The 13,090-nt window shown below is 43.6% G+C and overlaps 2 protein-coding genes across 3 annotated transcripts in view; one reads left to right on the plus strand and one right to left on the minus strand.

Annotated features, from left to right (window-relative positions):
• bmpr2b (bone morphogenetic protein receptor, type II b (serine/threonine kinase)) overlaps window positions 1-13,090 on the minus strand; it is a 342,278-nt gene that overhangs the window by 130,327 nt on the left and 198,861 nt on the right. The gene's annotated exons all lie outside the window — the stretch shown is intronic.
• LOC144686427 (uncharacterized) lies at window positions 2,430-9,833 on the plus strand. Its single transcript, XM_078551620.1, has 2 exons — window positions 2,430-3,671; window positions 7,907-9,833. Exons 1-2 carry the CDS (start codon window positions 2,592-2,594, stop codon window positions 8,348-8,350), a joined length of 1,524 nt encoding a protein of 507 aa, XP_078407746.1. The 5' UTR covers window positions 2,430-2,591; the 3' UTR covers window positions 8,351-9,833.

The following is a 13,090-nucleotide window of genomic DNA, read 5'->3' on the forward strand; positions in this document are numbered from 1 at the left end:
GATTTTAATACAGATCCTGTATTAAGGTCTGCCCGCTGACCTCAAAATTCTGGCCATTAACTCTTCGCAAGGACATCAATGAACATGCTACAATTGGCCCCAGTGCTCCTGGGCCGGTAGGGGAGAATCAATTAGGTCCTTCAACATTATGCAGTGACTCTGTCCAAAAAGTGTTTGTGGCGGATGTCAGGGATTAAGATATGCTACAATGCCATGCCTAGTTGAATAGCATGCCAACCTTCATGATCTAGGTTTATACACAGCCATTTGTTGGTGAGGCACCGGAAGGCTGCTGGCACCTGAATGTCTTCAGCAGGAGCCAGCCTGCAAATCATTTTTGTAGGTGATTCAGAATCTTTCTTAGTAGCTGGCTAATTTCAATAAATGCAGAGACCTAAGTGAGTGCCTTCATCGACAGGAAACAATGCTCAGTATGAAGACACTGAAAAAGTTATTCTGAAGGCAAAAACACTTGCTACACCAGCAGGGTGGCCATTTTCAATGTGGCTGGGCTGTGTTACTGTAACTGCACCTACTGGATGAAATGATCACTATACTGCCTCACATAATCCAACCCAGAAATCTCTCAGCCCAACCACCCCAGGTTATGTTTCTGCCTCCTAATTAAAAAATAATTGCAAAACCTGGTTACATGAAGTACAAAAATACATCTCTGAACTTGTGATTCATCAATTGCATGACAGGTGGGGCCTCATCCCTCCATCACCAGACATCCACACACACACACACATATCTCTCTCGCACAAGTCACTGAAAAGTAGAAGCGGGAATATTAGGTGTTTTCTGCTTCCTTCACGCAGAGATACTTAAGCTAACTGCAGTACCCTGGCCAAAATCAGCTGATTCTTTTCTCAAAAGAGCCTAGATGATAATTCTCTCAAGAATGAAGTTACCAGCCCTGGTAGAAAGCACTTCTTCTCACAAACATCCCTTCCTCGCCTTCTCCACAAACTCTTCTTGGGTTTATAGATCATGTCTCTGGTTTAATCCCATACCTCCGCAATTTCTTTTCATCCTCCTCAGTGCCCACCTTCTGCCTCACTAAGAGCATGTGAGAAGTGTAGCTGGTTGAAGGATCTGGCACTTCCACATAAAGATGAGATTTATTTTTAAACTACATGTATTTCTCACACAAACTAGAAGATTAAGAAATGCAGTCCTGAAAATTCAAGGTCCTGAGAGTAAGAACTTATTGCGAAGTGGGTAGAGGCTGTGGCAAGGGGTAGGAGTGGTGTGCAGGGCTTGTTTTGTGAGGTGGAGGAGGGAGCACATGTGAGCGTGTGAGAACAAGAGTGCTAAGCAAGAGTGCACAAGCACAAACGATAGGGCTGAATTTTGTCAGCAAAGCGGGGTCCCAATGCCGGACCAGAAAGCTGGAGACAACACCACCTCAGCCATTTGGGCACTCCGGCAGCATTTTTCAATGTTCAGGCCATTAACTGCCTGGCATGGGGCTTCCGTCCCTTTTGTGTGTGGAGTGGATATGAAGTGGGAGGAGGGGAACAGGTTTAGCTTAAAATTTCTTCCTTGTGATCTGTAGTAAGGTTTGTGCTGCAGCATTTGAACGAAAGCTTCTGTGCGAGTTTTAAATGGTTGCTGCTCCCTTCCCTTTTCCTGCCACATGGTAGAGCCCAGTCCTTTTGTTTGAATAGAGTGATGGGAGGGTGGGGGGGTGGTGATGGTGGGAGCTCTGACTTATCTGGTTTATCGACGGATACAGGAACTGGTGTGTTCCTTTTCACCTTTATTTTAATTACACTAAAAGGAAGGAAATTTGCTCCCTTACTCTGATATCTGACTGAACATGTCATGGTGATCAGATGATAGCATTTTGCATGTTTTAAAAAAAAAATCTTTACAACAAAGCGTGGCTTGTGAAAACTGCAGCTAATGTTATTTAGGGCTTATATTTCAAAATAGGAGAAGCTCATAGAGCATTTTGGAAAGCATTTTAATAGAAGTCTCACTGAAGGCCCGCAAAAGGGGTTGGTGAGGGTGAGGGGGCAGGGGGGAAGGAAAACTGCACCATTCTTTTCTATACTGTTCTCTCCTCTTCCCGCCCCCTCCACACACCCAAAGCACAGCAAAGAAGCAAAACAAGAACCATTCATGAACTAGGCCTCAGCGATCAGGATAGCACTGAATTCATAATGCCAAGTCTTGTTTAACTCTCCGCCTTCATCTGCTTTTTATAAGAGCAGACAGCCTTCTACCTTGCCAGCCAGCAATAAACACACATTAGGGATGATTAATGAGGGGCCTGATGAGGGCTGGCATTTCGTTTCATTCCATTTCCTTCAAGAACAGAGGGACCCTTGCCAAGCCCTGTCCGCTCGGTTCTGCTCACGTGACTTGAAATGCCTCTGGGAATCATTTCTGCAAATACAGCTGAATAGCAGTTAAACCTCGCCTTGCAGGGGTATATCAGTTAACACGCAGCTGTTGTTGATAACACCCTGCGGGGGGCCCCCAGCCTGAGTGGCGAGTTTAAGTCTCAGTGCAGCAGTTTTCTTTCCCTTTTCTCCCTTTGTTTTTCTGCCTGTTTTGAACTTCAATTTTTTAGCTGATAAATGGATCAGTTTGATCCTAAAGTTGCTGAGGAAGATACAAGGGTTATAGCCGCCTCTTTGTCTCCGATTTCTACCTCTTTTAAGCAAGAAAAGGAGTCTGATCTGGACAACAAAGAAGACTGCTTGTTGACAAAGGAAGAGGGCAAAGTCCGGTCTGGCAAGCACACTATGGAGGAAAAGAGGTTGCTGGCTTTGCAGCAAGACAGTGGGATTCCATACAACACAAAAAAAGCAACAGCCTGGGGTGTCAGAGTTTGGGATGAGTGGGCTAAAACTCGAAATAGCTACATCATGGAGCAGGGCGTCCAGCGCAATGAACTCTTCCTTTACGTGCCTGAACTGTGCTATGAAATCACCCACGATGAACTAAATTTCTGGCTGTGCAGGTTCGTGCTCGAAGTGCGGAGACAAGATGGCTCGGAGTACCCACCCAACTCTCTCCGCCTCCTGTGTTGTTCAATCCTGCGGCACCTGCGGGAGAACTGCAGGCGCTGTGACATTGATTTCTTCAACAAACTGAAGCCGGACTTTGCCGAGTTCCGCGCCACCCTCGACGATCGGATGAAGCAGCTGCAGCGGCTGGGTATTGGGCTGGTGAGGAAGCAGGCCCAGCCATATACGGAGGATGATGAGGAGAGGCTGTGGCAGGTGGTCTTCCATCTCCGAGATGCAAAGAGCTACAGTTACGCTGTCTACTTCTACGTGTGCAAAGTCTTTTCCCTCTGCGCCGCTAAGGACCACCATAAACTAACAGTTGACCAGTTCGAATTTGGATCCGACATGATCAGTGAGTATGTGGAGTTTACAGGCAGGCCAAGCAATCCTCAGGACAGCCTCGACAAGTTGAAAATTGTCCAGACAAGACAGTATGCGGATTCCCCAAACCCAAGATGCATAGTTTCTCTGCTGCGACGTTACCTTAGTATGATTCCTCCTGAAGGCCCATTCTACCGCCGCCCCGTGCCTGGCACCATGCAGTTCTCTGAGCAAGCAATAGGAGTTCACACTTTGGAGCGATATTCCAAAGAGATATGTGAAGCTGCAGGAATTTCAGGGCACCACACGGGACATTCCGGAAGGGTAAGCAATGTGGAATGTTAACTATTTAAAGCTGACTCTTATTTTGAAGAAACTGCAATGCCTACTGCAACAATTTAAATGTTGGTGCTCAAAAGGAATATTTCTGAGATTGGGGATTTAGGGGGAAGCACATCAACCAGTGGTGCTGTGAGATAGTGTGTAACAATGCACCATGGGTAGGTAAAACAATGGGTTGCCCACTTGTCTGTGTGGGAAGTTCAGATCTCTCTAAGGGAGGCAGCGACTGTGGACTTCCAGACAGCATGAGAATCAGTAGTGGACTGTGTCTTGTTGCTGTCCGATTGACAGCCTCAACAACTGTATTCATCCTCCCCAAAAGCCAATTCATTTTTAACCCCACCACCGAAAGAAGCTTTTTCAACTGAGGATAAGAGTTCATCTATCCTCCTCTCCCCATGTCCAAAGATGTCTCCAGATTATGCAAAGATAACTGGTTGGACCTGCTTCCAGGCTTCTCCATGGCAATTAAGAATCGCATGCAGCACCACAGAACTGGTGGGATGCAAGTGCTCTAAAGCTGTATTCCACCAGTAACATGGTGTTGCATGCAATTCTCCATTGCCGTGGCACTGTATCCTGGTGCTCCCCTGCTCTTCTGCCATGTAGTGACGCTCCACGGACAAGTAATCTACATAGGTGCTTCATGCTCCACAGTCAAAGAACTGCACAAAGATACTCAAGTGGTATGGTACTTCAGATTACTGTTCCATTGCCGCAGTGACTGTATCACAGTATAGGCATGGTAACTGCATAGATACACTCTGAGTGTTCATTCAAAACCAGATTATTCTATATCCCACAGCACACATCATTATCCAGCATCACGGCTCCCCATTCCACCTTAGTGAAGCGGGCTTGGTGATAGCTCTTCTGATACCTGCAGAGAATCGCTAAAGATTTCTGATAGTTTACGGAATACAGGAAATCCTGAGAAATCTGACAAGTCTATGCAATACACATAAGATAACAAGCATCACACGTTGGATCTCAACAAGACCAGATGCATGAGTAGCATATACCCTTCATGCAACATCACAGATCACTTTCTGAAATAAAGACTTCCCTCAATAAAAGGTTCATTGGAGATTTACAATTGGACTTAAGAATTTTGTATTTCAAATTTGTTCTAATGCAATTCTATCCATTTCACAATGTTCTTGATCTCTCCACCCCAATTAAAATCTATTGTTCCAGGATAGGAAATCTTAAGAAGCACGTGGTGTCGTCATATCCTTTGAATCTACCGAAGATCACTTTAGAATGTTTTCTCCAATTTTCTCCCCTTCTCACTTCTGTCCTTATGGCACTCTTACCAGGATGCTTGCTGGTTGGCATCTATTGTGTCACTCAAGTGGCCATTCTTCACAAGCGTATCAAAAGACTATTTTGCTGTGGAAAATATCATGGCCAAACCCAATCCTATTCTCATCTGAAATCCACATTGACAAGTTTCTCACTAAGGGTCACGGGATAACAATCAAGAGTGGGAATTCTAGCTGATTTGCTCTTTAGTAACTCGAGATAAAAGCAAATTTTAGCACCAGCTAATACTACCATTAGTGTGATCAAGTAACTCATAGACTGGAAATCCAAATTGGTTCCTTCTGGCCTGTAGAGGCCAGCAATGACGTTACCCAGTGGGACATCAGGAAATACTTTCATGTATTTATGAAGCTAGCAGCCTGACTAGACTTGCTGTGTCAATGAAATGGGCCAACAATAGCAAATGTTCTTTAACGCTTAATTTGTAGTGGATTAGAAAATTGTATGAAACACAGAAGCTGTGAGGTTCAACAGTGGGTGGGCCCCACTTCAGTGCTGAGCCATAATTCCAATCCCTCTGAATTACCAATTTCCTAACTACAATGAAGAAAAATTACAGCCTTTAACCCTTCCAAGGCTGAATGTGTTTATAAATAAGAAATGTTACACCTGACCTCTGCTGGGCTGGTTTCAACAGATGCCACTGTACTACATGGCTATCCTGCTATTCTTCATGTATGACCATAGAGACCGAGTATCATCAGGCAGTTTAACCATGGGTAAATCACAGCTGAGCCAGCTAAATCACTGGATTGTGAACAGGAACCCCTGCTAACTTGTGTTTTGTAACCCAGAAACACTGAAGCCAATTGTAGCACAGAGAAAAACACACCAAACACCAGGGTTTATTTCTAGAGGGCCATAGAATTGAGAAATATGCTAAACCTGTATCGAAACTTAGTTAGACCACATTTGAAAGACTTGAACAATTCTGGCTGCTACATGACAAAAGAAAGACTTTTATTTAGCGCCTTTCATGACCATAGGATGTCCCAAAGTGCTTTAGTCAATTAAATACTTTCAAAGTGTAGTCAGTGTTGTAATGTTGGAAATGCAGCGGCCAGTTTGTGCATAGCAGGCTCCCACAAACAGCAAGTGACAATGACCAGATAATGTGTCTTTGTGGTGTTGATTGAGGGATAAATATTGGCCTGGACACCAGGGATAACTCCTCTACTCTTCTTTGAAATACCCTGTGGGTTTAATGTCTCATCTGAAAAATGGCACCTGCAACAGTGCAGCACTCTTTCATACTGCACTGGAGTGTCACTTTGACTTTGTGCTCAGGTCCTGGAGTGGGACTTGAACCCACAACCCTCGACTCAAAGGCAAGTATGCTAACAACTGAGCCATAGGTGACACTATAAAAAAGATATAGAAGCACTGGGGATGGCTCAAAAAAGATTTACAAGGATGCTCCAGAGCTGCGAGGTTATAATCATCAGTAAAGGAAGAACAGGCTGGGTTTCTTTTTTTCTTGAAGAGAGAAATCTGGGAGATAACCTGATAAAGATCTTTAAAATTATGACAGGCTTTGATAAAGTAGACAAAGAGGAAGTGTTGCCATTTATGGGAAAGAGCAAAACCGCAGACCATTAATACAAGACCGACAAGAAATTTAATAGGGAATCCAGAAGAAACTCCTTTACCCAGAGTGTTCTGAGAATGGTTAATTCATTACCACAGGGTGCAGTTGAGGAGAACACTATAGGTGCAATTAAGGGGAAGCTAGATAAGCATATAAGGGAGAAGAGAACAGAGGGTAATGCTTTTAGATTTAGATGAGGAGAGGATCAGAAGGTGCTCGAATGGTGTATAAGCATTGGCATGGATGTGTTGGGCCGACTGGCCTGCTTCTGACTCTATAATTCTATGTAATTCCACATAACAATTGCAATGGCTGAAATCAGGTATGGGGATCGTAGTTGGTCCTCTGGTCTGTCTGGATCAGTACCAGAAATAACAGCATCTGAACCACAAAGTCATTGTGGGAGCTTTGTTCCACTTTTCCTGCTGCCAGTTTCATAAATAGTGTGCTCCCCTCATATTTCTGACCATACAGCTCCCTAGTTCAGTAGCAGGCAACCTAATTTCAAAACTACATGGAAATTTTATTTCAAGTAACCTCTATGAACTCAAATTTCTGTCAAATTCCAGTACTAAATGTATAAAACTATTGAATATTTTTGAAACATAAGAACATTTAGGAACAGGTATAGGATCATTAGGCCCAACAGGCCTGTTCATCTCAGCTTCCTGCCTCCTCACTATATCCTTTAATCAATAGAAATCCATCCAATTAGATCCACATGTAATGTGTAATTTTCCAAGTTTGTGTTATAGCAGGGAGTATTCTACTCCAACAGCACATTACAAAAAATAGGTGGGTGCATCACGTTGTTCATGATTTTTCATCCTTTCATTCTACTGGTAGGCAGGTCCCTGCTGGTAGCATGAACTCAGAAAATTGATTTTATATAATCTATAACGCTCAAAGTAATACTGGGTTTCAGCAATCCTTATCCAATTAATTGTCAAGTTTTTTCCTGCCAGTTTCCTCTCTGTCTCCATCATGCCATTGAGTTCTGAAAGTACTGGCCACACTCAGGTACATCACCCTAGTACGAGATAAAACAATGACTGTTGCCCAGTTATTCACTGATGTAGCATAGCCAAGCCAAATCTTATCCAGGCACAGGCATTTTTTAGCCAGAGACTCAGGATTGTGATCTAGGTGTTGGATCCTGACTGATTTTTCTTTTGATGAGGCTAGAGGTTCAATGATTCCAACTTCCTCAAGCCCTGCTTTCTGTCCTGTAGTCACTCAAACATTTGGTATTCTTTGGAATTCCAATTTGGTTTAACTGTTCTTTATCTGTGTATGTGTGTAGGTCAGCAGTGCAACAACCCTGTACAACCGCGGCTTCGACGAGCAGTCAATTAAAGAACGAACAGGGCCAACAGGCAGTTTGGCGAAGGGCTACAGGAGACCCTCTCCTGCTCAGATGAAGGCCATGTCGGACTGCCTGCAGCCTCCCAATCCTCTGAAGAAGATTTCAGCTTGTTCACCCTCATCATCTTCCTCCTCTGAAGACCACAGTTCTCAAGATGAAGGCCCAAGCAATATCATCATCATCTCTGAAGATGGGACTGATCACCCACAAGAAGCTACAACTATATTCAGTAGACCCGAGGTGATGATCACTGAACAGGATGGTGTACTGAAGATTGAAATGCCATCCCGGACCTCCCCTCTGATGCCCTTGTCTTCACACCAGGCCATTACAAAGTTAAAAATAGTGAAAGGAGACATTGTCTTAGAATTAAATTTATAAGCGTGACAAGCAGTAAAAATTCCAAGTTCATTGCTGCACGATTCAGATCACACCCATCAACATTGGTATCAAATAGATCTGTCAAAGGATCACCATCCTGACAGGTTAACTCTGTTTATCTCCTCACAGATGCTTCGCAACCTGCTGAGACTTTCCAGCATTTTCTGCTTTTATTTCAGATTTCCAGCATCCACAGTACCTTGCTCTTGTATTAGCACAATGGGTGATGTTTTACATTGTTTCCTTTCCCCTCAAAAATATGCTCACCTTTGCAAGTTAATAGGTCCAGTGCCCAAGTGGCCAATCTTCATGAGACTGGACCATAACTGTCGGCAGGTTATTCAAATGGGGAGAGCCCTGCATCATAAGAATGATACTGTCCTCACCAACATCCAAGTACAACTTCTAGCTGGAACCACTGGATAGTGATTACAGCAGGAACCCAGGCTAACTTTCCCCCTCTCTAGGCAAAAGGTGTGAAGGCCCAACTGCCTCTATTGCTATTACAATTGAGATCAGTTAATTTAGTTCGGAATGGAGATCAAAAATGGGATCTTAATGGGTTGCACAGCTCTATGATATATTGGTTGTGCAGCTACTAAGTACCAGAGAGCTGTGACCTGCTTTAAAACTCTACTGCTGACCAACATACAGTATGCACTGACTCATTAATATTTTAGTAAGAACAGCCTGGTTTGTACCAGCACCACAGATCCTTACCAAGAATTGTATACTGGGTTTGGTCTGAACTTCATTATATCACCAGAATGTAACTAGATAGTGCAAGGGGGTTAGACACTTTCAACGTTGAATCCCAGCCTCTCTTTCTATTAGCCACAAAGGTATTAATCTGGGCATTATCAATCCAGGTCCTATTGGTCATAGGCCCACGCAACAAAATTGTGCCAAATTTAGCACTAACTTGGCAATCTCATTCAGACAAGCCACAGGATGGCTGAAGTGGGAAGGCAAACAATCTCATACTGATGTAATCTCAGGGGTTTGGCTAAGGTTAATTGTTGAGGCAAACTAGAGTTAAACTCTTCATTTGATTTGGGAGTATTTGACTGGACAGTGTAGGAGATTTACACTATATTTAATCCACGCTGCCCCCACCTTGGAGTGTTTGATGGAACAGTAGAGAGATTTATTGTGTATCCAACCTGTATTGTACCTGCCCTAAGCATGTCTGGTAAGATAGCACAGAGAGAATTTATACTCTACATCTAATCTATACCATACTTGATTCATCTGGAAGTATTTGATGATGATACTGGGAGTCTGATAAGCATAAATCTGACATTAAAAAGCTTTAATATTGTAGCACAAAATTGATATAGAACCAGAGTTGATGATGTAAGGCTGGAGCACTGTGCAAGGTTGGCATTGTAAATTAGACCAATATTGATGTATCTTCAAAATTGCTCAGGCTGTCTCAAGTAATCAATAAATTGAATCCTAGAGAAATTATTCTGAAATTAAACCATGATTTCCATTAGTTCTGTTGCCTTATATTTCAGACACCATTCAAACTCTGCAAATTTTATCTTTTTATGTAACTACTGAAAAGACAGCCTTACACTTACATTGCATTTTATCACATTTCTCAGCAATTCCAAAGTGCTTCATATAAAATGAGTAGTAATTTGAGACATGACATGTAGGAAGTAAAGCATGCTTGGGATAAACAGGTGACATTGGACCTATGAGGGTTTTGCTTACATCAGGTTTGGGTTTCTTGTGGACGAATTGTGGAGATTAACTACATGTTATATTTCCATTTTAAATGCAGACATAGTTTTATGTTTCCATTACAGAGTGTTTGGAAAGGGCTAGGAATCTAACTTCAAGCACATCAGATAAAGGGTTGACAATGAGAAAGGGGACGGGAAATACAGGACTGAAGGTGTTGTATCTGAATGCATGCAGTATACGAAATAAGGTAAATGAGCTTGTGGCGCAGATTGAAATTGGCAGGTATGATGTGGTGGGCATTACGGAGACATGGCTGCAAGGGGATCAGGACTGGGAGCTAAATATCCAAGGATATACATCCTATCGAAAAGATAGGCAGGTTGGCAGAGGGGGTGGGGTTGCTTTGTTAGTAAGAAATGAAATTAAATCGATAGCAAGAAATGATGTAGGGTCAGATGATGTAGAATCTGTGTGGGTAGAATTGAGGAACCGCAAAGGTTAAAAAACCATAATGGGAGTTATGTACAGGCCTCCGAACAGTAGTCAGGATGTGGGGCACAAGATACACCAGGAGATAGAAAAGGTGTGTAAGAAAGGCAAGGTTACAGTGATCATGGGGGATTTCAATATGCAGGTAGACTGGGAAAATCAGGTTGGTAGTGGATCCCAAGAAAAGGAATTTGTGGAATGTCTACGACATGGCTTTTTGGAGCAGCTTGTGGTGGAGCCCACTAGGGAACAGGCAATTCTAGATTTAGTGATGTGTAATGAGGCAGATTTGATAAGGGAGCTTAAGGTGAAGGAACCCTTAGGAGGAAGTGACCATAATATGATAGAATTTACCCTGCAATTTGAAAGGAAAAAGCTGGAATCAGATGTAACAGTATTACAATTGAATAAAGGCAACTACAAAGGCATGAGGGAGGAGCTGGCCAGAATTGACTGGGAGATGAGCCTAGCAGGAAAGACAGTGGAACAGCAATGGCAGGAGTTTCTGGGAGTAATTTGGGAGACACAGCAAAAATTCATCCCTAGGAAGAAGAAGCATACTAAAGGGAGGATGAGGCAACCATGGCTGACAAGGGAAGTCAGGGACAGCATAAAAGCTAAAGAGAAAGTATACAATGCGGCGAAGAGCAATGGGAAACCAGGGGATTGGGAAGCCTACAAAGACCAACAGAGGTCAACTAAAAAAGAAATAAGGAGGGAGAAGATTAAATATGAGGGTAAACTAGCCAGTAATATAAAATGAAGATTGCAAGAGTTTTTTTAGATATATAAAGGGTAAGAGAGAGGCAAAAGTGGACTTTGGGCCACTGGAAAATGACACTGGAGAAGGAGTAGTGGGGAACAAAGAAATGGCAGAGGAACTGAATAGGTACTCTGCGTCAGTCTTCACAGTGGAAGACACGAGTAACATCCCCAAAGTTGAAGAGAGTCGGGGGGCAGAGGTGAGTATGGCGGCCATTACCAAGCAGAAGGTGCTAGGAAAACTGAAAGGTCTGAAGGTGGATAAATCACCTGGACCAGATGGATTACGCACCAGAGTTCTGAAGGACATAGCTGAAGAGATATTGGAGGCGTTAGTGGCGAACTTTCAGGAATCACTGGAGTCAGGGAGGGTCCCAGAGGACTGGAAAATTGCTAATGTAACCCCCCTGTTTAAGAAGGGAGTGAGGCAAAAGACAGGAAATTACAGGCCGATTAGCCTGACCTCGGTCGTTGGTAAGATTTTAGAGTCCATTATTAAGGATGAGATTTCAGAATACTTGGAAGTGCATGGTAAAATAGGGCAAAGTCAGCAGGGTTTCATCAAGGGGAGGTCATGCCTGACAAATCTGTTAGAATTCTTTGAGGAGGTAACGAGTAGGTTAGACAAAGGAGAGCCAATGGATGTTATCCACTTGGGCTTCCAGAAGGCCTTTGACAAGGTGCCGCACAGGAGGCTGCTCAGTAAGATAAGAACCCATGGTGTTAGAGGCAAGGTACTATCATAAATAGAAGATTGGCTGTCTGGCAGGAGGCAGAGAGTGGGGATAAGGGGGTCCTTCTCAGGATGGCGGCCGGTGACTAGTGGAGTTCCGCAGGGGTCAGTGTTGGGACCACAACTTTTCAGTTTATACATTAATGATCTAGATGAAGGAACTGAGGGCATCCTGGCTAAGTTTGCAGATGATACAAAGATAGGTGGAGGGACAGGTAGTATTGAGGAGGCGGGGAGGCTGCAGAAGGATTTGGACAGGTTAGGAGAATGGGCAAAGAAGTGGCAGATGGAATACAACGTGGGGAAGTGTGAGGTCATGCATTTTGGTAGGAAGAATAGAGGCATATACTATTTTCTAAATGGGGAGAGAATTCAGAAATCTGGAGTGCAAAGGGACTTGGGAGTCCTAGTCCAGGATTCTCTTAAGGTTAACTTGCAGGTTGGGTCGGTAGTTAGGAAGGCAAATGCAATATTGGCATTTATTTCAAGAGGACTAGAATATAAAAGCAGGGATGTGCTGCTGAGGCTTTATAATGCTCTGGTCAGACCACATTTAGAATATTGAGAGCAGTTTTGGGCCCCGTATCTCAGGAAGGATGTGCTGGCCCTGGAGAGGGTACAGAGGAGGTTCATGAGAATGATCCCAGGAATGAAAGGCTTAACATATGAGGAACGTTTGAGGACTCTGGGTCTATACTCGATGGAGTTTAGAAGGATGAGGGGGGATCTAATTCAAACTTACAGAATACTGAAAGGCTTGGATAGAGTGGACGTGGGGAAGATGTTTCCATTAGTAGGAGAGACTAGGACCCGAGGGCACAGCCTCAGAGTAAAGGGAAGACCTTCTAGAACAGAGATGAGGCGAAACTTCTTTAGCCAGAGAGTGGTGAATCTATGGAATTCATTGCCACAGAAGGCTGTGGAGGCCAGGTCATTGAGTGTATTTAAGACCGAGATAGATAGGTTCTTGATTGGTAAGGGGATCAAAGGTTACGGGGAGAAGGCGGGAGAATGGGGTTGAGAAACTTATCAGCCATGATTGAATGGCGGAGCAGACTCGA

This window comes from Cetorhinus maximus, chromosome 11 (assembly GCF_964194155.1).
Source record: "Cetorhinus maximus chromosome 11, sCetMax3.hap1.1, whole genome shotgun sequence".
In the NCBI taxonomy this organism is placed as follows: Eukaryota; Metazoa; Chordata; class Chondrichthyes; order Lamniformes; family Cetorhinidae; genus Cetorhinus; species Cetorhinus maximus.